The sequence below is a fragment of the Natrix helvetica genome (assembly GCF_964273705.1).
Source record: "Natrix helvetica genome assembly, chromosome: 7".
In the NCBI taxonomy this organism is placed as follows: Eukaryota; Metazoa; Chordata; class Lepidosauria; order Squamata; family Natricidae; genus Natrix; species Natrix helvetica.
Window position 1 is genome coordinate 11,629,901 of NC_138558.1, and position 12,019 is coordinate 11,641,919.

Consider the following 12,019-nt stretch of genomic DNA (forward strand, 5'->3'; position numbering starts at 1 on the left):
TAAAACTCTTACCTCTCCCAGAAGTAATTGAATTCATTGTAAATTCAACATATCCCAAACTTTATTTTAATCCCCAACTTGCAAAATGCTGGACTAACTAATGCAACGTTCCAGCTACTTGTGTAAATGTTCAGGCATGCAACGCTACAAACTCTTAAATCAAGATTTTTTTTTAAAAAAAACCCAGGGACGCCAGCAATTTGCAAATCACGTGATCACAACGGATTTACCTGCCAAGTCAAGGAAGCAGACCAGATTCTTAAGAGCTGACACGGTACAGTCATTCTGAAGCAACAAAGCATATACACTACTCTTAAGGAGGAGGTCAGGTCACTCTAATGCAGTGTTTCTCAAATTTGGCAACTCTAAGGCATGTGGACTTCAACTCCCAGAATTCCCCAGCCAGCTGGGCTGGCTGGGGAATTCTGGGAGTTGAAGTCCACATGCCTTAGAGTTGCCAAATTTGAGAAACACTGCTCTAATGATAGAGTGCCCGGAAAAGCTTGCTTTTAATTGAAGGATAGCTAGAGTAGAGATTTCCTGTACTTAAAGGTTCATCTGAATGATTTAAGTATTGAGTCTGCTCTGTAATACAGGTAGCACTCGACTTATGACCAAAACAGAGTCCAAAATGTCTGTTGCTAAACAGGACAGCAGTTGAGTTTTGCTCCATTTTACAACTAAGAACCATTGTTTACGAGGACACAATTTCTCTCTTGAAGCTGAGGAGAATTACATTTCTATTTAAATTACTGAATTGCATAGGCCCGTGCAGGCGTTTCTGAAGCTAAGCACATGCAAACTCTATGCACATCTTTGGTTTAGAAGCTGTCTGTTTTAAACAATGCGCTTCCTTTTTCTTCCCTGGGAAGTGCCGCCCTGCAGCTATGAACCAAGGTCAAAGAATGCCATTGAGCTTGCGCAGAGTGTTAGCCTTCCCTTGACAGGATATGACTGGAGGTCGATGAAGGTAGGTTGTAGACCTTTGATAGTTTTAATGTAAGAAAAAAAGGAAGGAAGCTATTATGAAAGAATGCCAGTGACTTCTAACTAGCAGGTACAAATTCTATTTATATTGACATCAAGGATCACGTTTCGGAGCCTTTCTTCTCCCGCTTTTGGGGTCTTTTGGGATGTATACCTGTCTTTTTGGCAGCATCTTTAGTTTCACCTGTTGTGGCCCGCCAGCGGCCAGAAAACCTGGTGGCAGTCTATGACAGTGAGGAGGTTGGGGAGGAACATGGGCCAGTCCTGGAGTCTGGGGAAGGCTCGGATGAGGGCTCTGCATCAGAGGCAGAGATGAGGCCAGGGACATCTGACAGTTATCAGCTGCCTTCAGAGTCAGATATCAGTGGGGCAGATGAACAGCTGGAGTCTGTTCCAGAGGTGGTATTCAGCAGGTTCTGACCAGTTCTGGAGAACCAGTAGCGGAAATTTTGAGTAGTTCAGAGACCCAGTAAATACCACCTCTGACTGGCCCCGCCTCCATCTATTCTCTGCTTCCTGAGTCCCAGATGATCGGGAAGAAATGGGGATTTTGCAGTATCCTTCCCCTGCCATGCCCACCAAGCCATGCCACACCCACCTAGCCACACCCAAAGAATTGGAAGTAAACAATTTTGAATCCCACCACTGGCCTGTTCCCAGTGTGCGCATGCGCAGAGCTGACGGGAGAAGGGAACAGCTAAGGAACCAGGGCCAACTCGGGAGTAAAACCACAGATGGATGGTGAATGGCCCCTCCCATAGGGAATAAAGAGGAGCGAAAGGGGAGTGGAGCTTGCAGGAGACAAATAGTCCAATTCTTGCCAAGTATTGTCTGCTACAGCATGGCATTTGGAAGATATCGGCCTGGCAGCTCTCGAAGCCTGATCAAGGTCTGTAGTTATGAAATCTCTTAAAAGACTGTTGGCTGGGACTTTGCTGGAGAGGAATTCACTTTAAACTAAATAAAAGGGATTTTATCAGGACAAGGAGTCTGCTTCGTGCTTTTGGGAAGCCTAGGTTAGAGCACCACTAACCTAGGCAGGGGGTTGGACTAGAAGACCTCCAAGGTCTCTTCCAATGCTGCTATTGTATTGTATTGTATTGAAGTGACCTATGACACTTACAACCATTGCACAGTCCCATGGTCATATGATCAAAATTCGGACACTTGGTATCTGACTCATATTTATGACCGTTCCAGTGTCCAGGACAGTCATGTGGTCACCTTTTGCGACCTTCTGACAAGCAAAGTCAATAAGGAAGCCAGAATAATTAGATTCACTGAGCCTCTAAATCAAAATTTCTTCAAACATTTTTTGACCTAGCCTGGTTCTCAAGAGCACACAATGCTAGTTATAAATCAGATCAAAAATAAACTTCTTTACATCTTAGCAGGATGTCTCCGTTGAAAAGAAAGACTCAGTTAAAAATCAAGTTGTTTCCTTATTAGAGCAATAAAACCCTCAGATATTAAATAAGAAGTTTGAAACAATAAGTTTGTTTCCTGATCTACTTTTCCTTTGCTCTTGAACTTCGAAGTTCAATGTCACTAAGCAAAGTAATATCAACATGGATTAAATATATATATATATATATATACACACACGCACACACACATAATATACATACATACATACATACATACATACATACATACATACATACGGTGAAACGTAAAAAAAATTGCCATCATTTCTCTGGGCATGGCTTGGTGATGGGATCATGTGACTGGGTGGACGTAGCCAACTTTTTTAAATTTTTAAAGCATTTTTTATTACCTATTCACCCAAACTGTAATTAATGTAATGGGCTTTACATTCATGGCTGAATGTAGCCATGGGAAATGTTCATAAATTCCATTTGAAGCAAAATGTGGCTGCAAAAAATTGCAAGGTACAAGCCATGCAAGATGTATGAAAAAATGTATTACTGTAAACTCCCTGTTTAAATAAATAAAAATCAGTAACTATTCTAAGAGGGCAGACAGACTGGTGAGAGAAGCATGTTCAAAGCATATTCAGCAGATTAAGCTACCCCAAAAGTCAACAATGTGCTTTTAAAACATCTTTAATATATCTACTTTAGAACTTCTAAAATCCTCGATCTTCAAGTTGATCCAGCTTCTTTTTATAACCTGCAATTACAGGTTGTCCTCAAATTAGAATAATTCATTTAGCAACCATTCAAAGCGACAACCGCAACGGAAAAAATGTTACAACAACCGGTCTTCACACTTATGGACCATCCCAGCATCCCCAGGTCATGTGATAAAAATTATGAGGCCTGGCCATCTGCGACCTTCCCAGCCAATCAACTCAATGGAGGAAGCCAGATTCACTTAATGACTGCATTTCACTTAACAGCAGCAGTGATTCGCTTAGCAACGGTGCCAAAAAAGGTCATAAATTAGACGTGATATAAATCAGATACTTAATAATTTCCTTGCTTAGCAACAGAAATTCTGGTTCCAACGGTGGTCATAAAATCCAAAACTATCTGTAGTGTGATATGTTCATATAGATGCTATTTTTTTTTTAGAAATGATGGATTTGACATGCGCATCTTCCCAGCCTCTGATATTTAGCTGTTTGGCACACTGAGCCTCTTTGCTCTGTCCATATGGCCAAATAAAAATAGAGTGGGATTCTTGTCAATTTTTTACATTCATTCAGATAAGCCCATAATCTGAATGAATGTACAAAACCCACTCAAAATGTTTCCATTTTTTATTTCGGCCTATAAAGGCAGATAAGCCCATAGAGTGGTGCGGTAGCATTTGCCTCACAATCAGGAGGCTGTGAGTTCAATCCTAGGCAGAGGCAAATATTTCTTTCTCTGGACACAATGAGAATATATCTGCTGGAAAAAAAACTCCACATTGGCGACAGGAAAGGCATCCGGCCAGTAAACAGTTCCATTCAGTTGCCCAGATTCCACCCCACAAGGGATTATGGGGTTGCTCAAAGAAGATAATAATTCAGATAAACCCATAGGCCAGGGAACTAGTTAGTGGGTATCCATAAATTCACCACTGTTGTTCCTTTCTCTCAGCTAGAACTATTCTATGGCTTCTGAAATATGCCTACATTTCAAAATGGAAATGTATTTAAAGAACTCTATGCCAGATTATGGTGATTTGCTGGAGGACCGGTGTTTCCTCTCACATTGCTCCCAGGGAGTTTCCCTAATTCATATATATTGCATTCCTGCATCTTCATATGTTAGGCAGAGGAGATATATACAGGTGAAAATCTATTATTTCCTAGGCCAGTGATGGGGAACTTTTTTCACCTTGGGTACCAAAAGCACAAGTGCGCATGCTCTCAGGCGCACCCACCCCCATAGTTTAATGCCCACCTAAGCCATGCCCCCTGTGCATGCATGCATGACCCACCCACCCTGTTGCCACGCACATGTGCGGACAGATTTCTTGGAGCCTGGGGAGGGCGAAAACGGCCTCCCCCACCCCCTTGGAGGCCCTCCAGAGGCTGGAAAAGGCCCATTTTCTGACTTCCGGTAGGTCTGTTTTTTGCCCTCCCCAGGCTCCAGAGGCTTTCTAGGAGCCTGGGGAGGGCGAAAAATGACCCAACACGCAAACCGGAAGTTTGGGAATGGAGTTTCAGATTGCCCGCTGGGTTATTTTTCTCCCTCCAGAGGGCAAAAAACAGCCCAATGCGCAAACTGGAAGTCCGTTCCCGAACTTCTAGTTTGCGCATTCTGCGGTTGTTCACCCACTGGAGGCTTCAGGAAAGCCTCCGGAGGGTGAAAAACGGCTGAAAATCATGACCGGAAATCAGCTGGAGCTGACAGGGCAACGCCTCGCATGCCCTCAGAAATGGCTCCGTGTGCCACCTGTGACACGCGTGCCCTAAGTTCGCCATCATGGTCCTAGGTTTAGTCTAGCACAGCGGTCACCAACTGGTGGTCTGTGGTAAACTAGTGGTCTGTGAGAAAATTTTGGTAGTCCGCAGGAAATCTATTTGCATTTTTCGTATTGCACTAAATCAGGGGTCCTCAAACTACGCCCCCTGGGATGGTTACATGCAATGAATGTTGGTGTTGCTGCAGAGAGTCTCCCCCTTCGGGGTCTTTTGGTGCAGGTCAGAGGGGGCAGAAATTCTGACTTCAGTCTCCTGATGCGGAGCTTTGGGCAAAGTTGGAGGGACGTGCTGCTGGTGGCGAAGAGCCGGAGGGCCTCGTTCCAGTGGGACTGCATCATGGCCTGGAACTGGTTGGCTATCTCAGCCCACTGAGCCTCCAGGCACCGGTACCTGGCCTTGCACTCCCACAGGTCTTCTCTCTGCTTGGAAAAGTGCTTATGTTGAGCCTCCTTCTCAGTCAGACCCAATTTGAACTGAGCTGTTTTGCCAGCTCTTTCTCATGGTGGCTGTTTAGCTCCAGCAATTGCTTCCTGTTGCGGCCCTAAGGAGCCTGGGTGGGCAAGGCGAGGAGTGGCTGGGAGGGGAAGGGTGAGTAGAGGCCGGTGAGATGCCCCTCGACGTGAGTGACATCAAGTTGGCCATGCCCCCTAGTCACATGACCACCTAGCCATGCCCACCCAGCCGGTCATTAGGCAGATCTTAGTGGTCCGCGGGATTTAAAATTTTGAATTTAGCAGTCCCTGAGGTCCAAAATCTTGGTGACCCCTGGTCTAGCAAACATACTGCCTCTACCCCCCAAAATTTCTGCGTGCAATTCTCAAGTCTCACTATTCAAATATAAGATAACTGTAAATTGTAAAAACCCAGGTGGTGAGTTAATTTAGTAAAATTTCTCACCTCTTTACTAAATTAACCCACTCCCTGGGTTTCTACAATGGAGTGAATCATAAAGTAGGACAAGGACTGGGCTCACGTCACTTGGTCCGAGCATCTTTTCCAAGGTTGAACTTAACCAGGTTTATTGGATTGTGTGAATACAGGTAGTCCTCGACTTAAAACAGCTCTTTTAGTGACCGTGCAAAGTAACCACGGCACTGAGAATGGTGACTTATGACCATTTTTCACCCTTACGACCATTGCAGCATCCCCATGGTCACGTGATCAGATGCTTGGCAATTGAGTCATATTTATGACGGTTGCAGTGTCCTGGGGTCATGTGATCAGCTTCTGCGAACCTATGAACCAGCAAAGTCAATGGGGAAGCCAGATTCACTTAACAACCATTTTACTCACTTAATAACCACAGTGATTTGCTTAACAAATGTGGCAATCTCATAAAATGAAGCAACACTCCCTTAGCGACAGAAATGTTGCGTTCAGTAAGTCTAAGACTGCCTGTATATGTGCTAGATTTTTCATTGACTTGGTTCAACCTGTTGTCCAAATAACAGTTATTGTGATTAATAGGCATGTCAGGCTAAGACCAAAAAGAACCAAGAACAATCGAGCTAGTATTTAGTTCCTTATCTGCTTACTCCCAACAGACAGAATCTTGCCAAAGTAAACTTCTACCGCTCTCAGCCTAATGGATATATCTTGAGAGATTCTAGGGAGTGGCTAACCTAACCCTCTTCTTCGGCCTCTTATTCAACTCCAGGCTCTGATGTCTCTTGTCTCATCTACTCCTTGGAATGTGCTCCTTCCTTCTTGGGAAACTGCTCCTTCCTTATAGTTCATCACACGTCCTCCTCTCCATGGCCGTCAACTCTCACGTCGCCTTTCCATTTGAAAGGCTGCCAGAAGATAGGCCTTTATATAGAAAGCCAGTGTTCTGACCTAGGCTTCCCCAGCGGCACGAAGTCGAGTCCTCATCCCGATAACACCCCTTTTATTCAATTTACAGTGAACTCCTCTCCAGCAAAGTCTTTCCTCTCCCACAGTCTTTCAAGATAGTTCACAATTATCAACCTTGATCAGGCTTGGAGAGTGGCCAGGCCGATATCTTTCAGACGCCTCAATACTTGGCAAGAATGCAGGAATGAATTAAGTGTCTCCTGCAAACTCCACTCCCCTTTCGCTCCTCTTTTATTCCCTATGGGAGGGGCCATTCACCATCCACCTGTGGCCGTACTCCCAAGTCGACCCTTGTTCTTTAGCTGTTCCCATTGTCTGGGAATTCTGCGCATGGACGCCTCCTGCAGCACCCTGCTGGCCAAAATGAGGCATGGGGAGGGGGGCTGCATGCACCCCGACCACACTATTTTGAGCTGGACAGCCTCCTGAAGCACCTTGCTATCCAGGCTGAAAACAGGGTGTGGGGGGCCATGCGCAGCCCCCCCGTGCCCCGTTTTCACTAGCAGAAGCATCGCGAGTCGGTCCTTTGCTATTTCCAGGGCGGTCCTGCGAGCCAGATCTAAGCACCCACGGGCTGGATCCAGCCCATGGGCCTCAAGTTTGACACCCCTGGTCCAAGTAAACAAATGAAAGAAGTATCCCTTTCCTCCCTATTATCTGTAGGAGAACAACTGGGTAACTTTATCACCTAAACCAGATCAAGTTCTGCATTCAGATTCTAATAGGCGTGACCACTTCAGGTGCCAATAGAGATGAGTAAATAAACAGAATGCTCCCATCCAAAGAAGCTTTACTTACGGTAATTCTAGATGTTAGTGCAACTCTGAGGCTTTGGCCTAATGATACCTTATATTCGTAACTCAATTTTTGTTTTAATGTTGCAGGTGTTTTGCAGAATAGAAACCACAGGGTAAAGTTGCACAGAGCATTGCTCAGGAACAAAGATGAGGCTAGCTCTGGGACGTCAAGAAATAAAATTAGGGTTATAAGGTGGTTTATTGATTGGATTCCCACCCATTTTTTTTTTCCTGTTCTCACAAGGCTTTCGCAAAACCTTAATGGGGACGTTGCACTTCTCTTGCAAAGAAAAGGCTGAAACGCAATTTAACAGACCTGGAAAAATAGATATTCCAGCACTAGTTGTCTGAAATACACTCTTTTTGCTCTGCAAGGATCGCACTGTAGAGCTGGGGTGTCAAACTCGATTTCACTGAGGACCGCATCAGGTTGTGTTTGGCCTCGGGGGGCCGAGATGGATATGGCCAGCTCAACATCACTGGTGCCTGGGGTGGACCGAGCGCTCTGCCAGAGAAAATGGGCTTCCGAGCTCTGTTTTTGGCTGGGACGGCCTCCTGCAACCCTCTGCCAGCAAAAACAGAGCTCGGGAGGGGCGCGTTTATGCTGGCAGAGGCACCATGGGCAGTTTCCAGGGCAACCTTGCTGGCCAGTTCTAAGCATCTTGTGGGCCGGATCTAGCCCCCGAGCCTTGAGTTTGACATCCCTGCTGTAGAGGAAGGATAATTGAGCTGAGGTGGCACAGTGGTTAGAGTGCAGTAGTGCTGGCTACTTCTGCTGACTGTCAGCTGCTTGTAATTTGGTGGTTCGAATCTCACCAGGCTCAAGATTGATTCATCCTTCCATCCTTCCGAGATGGGGACCCAGATTGTTGGGGCAAGAGGCTGACTCTGCCAACCGCTTAGAGAGGGCTGTAAAAGCACTATGAAGCGGTATATAGGTCTAAGTGCTATTGCCGTAATGGCGAACCTATGGCACGCATGCCAGAGGTGGCACACAGAGCCTTCTCTGTGGGGACATGCGGCATTTCCAGCTGCTTTTTCTGGTTTCTGGTGCACTGGCCAGCTGGTCTTTGTGGTGCCAGAGCCCTGGAAAACATCCTGAAAACGGCCAAAAACACCCAAAAATATCCCCAAAACAGCCTGAAAAATGGCCAAAAAACAGGCTATTTTCCGGGCTGTTTTTCAGGTTGCATTTTGGGCAAAAATGGCTGAAAAAACCACCTGAAAACGGCGCCCAAAATAGCCGAGAAAATGGCAAAAATGGCCCCCAAAAACGCATGCACATGTTTTCAGGTTTCCAGCGCTCCGGCCACATGCACAGTTTGGGCACTCAATGCTGAAAAGGTTTGCCATCACTGTCCTAGTGGTATAATCAAACCAAAATTGTGCCATGCAACTGTGCCGAGAGAGAAACTAGTCTCAGAATATGCAGGTCTACTGAGAAGAATTGAATACATTTCTTGCTAGACTCATTTAAAAGTGATGTCAAGGAGTTATGAACAACGGGCAGAGTTGGGTACAGCAGGATTGCCCAGCTTCTATCTCATCAGCCAAAACACCAGGAAGGAACTACAGGAAATGGCAAAGCAAGTTCTTTAGCCAGGCTGATAATTAAGAGGGCAATTGTTCTAGGAAGATAATTACAAAGGATGTTGTCAACTCATCCCTCCTACGCCAGTGCAGCAAAATTGACACCTGAATAAGGAGCACAGGTTGTCCTTGAATGGTAACCATTCATTTAGGGGTCATTCAAAGTTACAATGGCACTGGAAAAAGTGACTCATGACCATTGTTCACACTTACGACCATCCCCATGGTCACATTCTGACGCATGGCAAATCGTATTTATGATGAGCGAAGTTTCCCAGATCATCTTTTGTGGCCTTCTGACAAGCAAAATCAATGGGGACCCCAGATTCACTTTACAACCTGTTTTACTAACTTAGCAACGGCGAATCACTTAACCACGGTGGCAGGAAAGGTCGTAAAATGAGGCAGAACTCATTTAACAACCATCTCACTTAGCCACAGAAATTTGGGGCTCCAATTGCAGTCCTAAGCTGAGGGCTACCTGTATTTTACCAGATTTTCAAACAGGAAATGTTTTGGAACCGGGCGATACGCTCACCTCGACTTACCTATGATTTATGGGATTAGCTCAGTTTCCTGGCTGTGCGCAACACCCAGGAGCGCAGACAATGACATACGTTAGGTTAGTGCAACTTCCCTCAAGCTACAATGTAACCAGAATGCTTATATAGGACTACGGGCATGGGTTTTTTTTTTGAGCCAAAAGGATAAGAAAAAATGAAAAGCAAAGAAGACATTAAAGTTTTGGATTTTTCACCTGTCGTTGCTACCCTTCCACCCAAGGAATTTAATATCATCTTTTACCACACCAGTGGAAGGTAGCTTAGCCTGAGTACAGCTGAAGTAGCCCAGGAAGTGAAAAATATTTAAACAGGCTCTGCTCTACTCTCAGTGGGGTCACATAAGGTCCCAGAACTAACTCTCCTGCACCCAGCAATACCCTTGTTCATAAGTTCCCTTTTCACCAGTCCTGCTCTCCTATTTAACACAGAACAAAGATGATTAGGGGACTGCAAGCTAAAACATATAAAGAACAGTTGCTGGAATTGAGTATGTAGTTTAATGAAAACAAGGGGAGTAGGGATGACATGATAGCAGTCTTCCTATATCTAAAGGTAAATGTTCCCCTCGCACATATGTGCTAGACGTTCCCGACTCTGGGGAGCGGTGCTCATTTCCGTTTCAAAGCCAAAGAGCCAGCGATGTCCGAAGATGTCTCCATGGTCATGTGGCTGGCATGACTAAATGACGAAGGTGCACGGAGCACTGTTACCTTCCCACCCAAGGTGGTTCCTATTTTTCTACTTGCATTTTTACCTGCTTTCGAACTGCTAGGTTGGCAGAAGCTGGGACAAGTAACAGGAGGTAACTCCACTACGCAGCACTAAGGATTTGAACCGCCGACCTGCCGACCTGTTCTGATCGACAAGCTCAGCGTCTTAGCCACTGAGGCACTAAGAGGGGGGGTCAACCTATTCTCCAAAGCACCTGAGGGCAGGACAAGAAGCAATGGGTGGAAACTAATCAAGGAGAGAAGCAACCTAGAATTTAAGAAGACATTTCCTGACAGCGAGAACAATTAATCAGTGGAACGACTTGCCTCCAGAAGTTGTGAGTTCTTCAGCACTGGGAGTTTTTAAGAAGAGATTGGACAGCCATTTGCCTGAAATGGTGTAGGGTTTCCCGCTTGAGCAGGGGGTTGGACTAGATGACCTCCAAGGTCCCTTCCAACTCTGTTAATCTGTTATTCGGTTATGTTTTTCCGGCTCCAGTGGTTTAAACACAAACTCCTTGGGGCTTTCCCCAGCATCCAATTAAAAATAAAAATAAAAAACCAGGCGCTTAGGGCTCCAACGCCGCAGGCAGCCGTGGGTCAGGTGCTGCTTTCCAAAGCGCCCGAGGCTGCTGGGTCAGCCGGGAAGAGCTGCCGGCGTGTCGCCCCCGCGGGCGCCGGTCTTACCTACCCGAGGAAGGTGATGTACTTGGGGTCGGTGATGAGGTTGGAGTCGAGGGTGACGGAGAGAAAAAACGGGCTGACTTGCCGCGCCGGCTGGAGGCTCAGCTGGAAGCTCAGCGCCGCCGCCCCGTCTTCCCTTCGGCCCGGCTCCGTTGTCAACGTCCCCGCCGCGTCCCGCACCGGCCAGCCGCAAAGGTGCAACAGCGGCAGCAACAGCAGCAGCAGCGGCGGCGGCGGCATCTTGGGAGGCGGAGAGAGCGAGAGAGAGAAAGCGCTCCGTTTGGTGCCGGCTCGGCTCTTTCTCTCTGCTCTGCCGCCGGAGAAGGGCGAGCGCGCGGTTTCCCCCTCCCCAACCCAGCCGCTCGGCCTCCCGCGAGTGAAGGACGCCCGTCGCTCAAGCGCTTGCGGCCGGCTGAGGCAGAAGGCGACGCCCGCCCACGCCCAGCTGCGGCTCATACGCCCTGCTTGAGGTGTGCTCTCCTCATCCCTCTTTGCTCGGCTACTAACCCTGGTTAAAACAAGCTACCAACCCTGGTTAAAACAAGCTACCAACCCTGGTTAAAAAAATAGTAACTCTGGTTAAAACAAGACACTAACCATGGTTAAAGCAAGCCATCAGCCCTGATTAAAACAAGTTGGTAACCCTGGTTAAAACAAGACATTAACCATGGTCAAAACAAGCTATCAGCCATGGTCAAAACAAGCCACCAGCCATGATTAAAAAAGCCATCAGCCCTGATTAAAAGCTACTAACCCTGGTTAAGACAGGTTGGTAGCCCTGGTAGCCCTGCTTAAACAAGCTGCTAACCATGGTTAAAAGGCATTAACTATGGTTAAAACAAGCTACTAACCCTGGTTAAAACAAGTTGGTAACCCTGGTTAAAACAAGACATTAACCATGGTCAAAACAAGCCACCAGCCATGGTTAAAAAAGCCACCAGCCCTGATTAAAAC

General features: G+C 46.5%; 1 protein-coding gene across 1 annotated transcript in view; it reads right to left on the reverse strand.

Moving 5' to 3' along the window:
* The window catches only part of HPSE (heparanase), a 35,876-nt gene extending 24,317 nt beyond the window's left edge, over nt 1-11,559 (reverse strand). Inside the window, exons 1-2 of the mRNA XM_081959727.1 lie at nt 11,524-11,559; nt 11,073-11,305 (exon numbers count right to left, since the gene is read on the reverse strand). Coding sequence (XP_081815853.1) covers nt 11,073-11,305; nt 11,524-11,550 — 260 coding nt within the window. The 5' untranslated portion in view covers nt 11,551-11,559. The remainder of the gene's footprint in view (nt 1-11,072; nt 11,306-11,523) is intronic.
* Nucleotides 11,560-12,019: the final 460 nt, after the last annotated feature.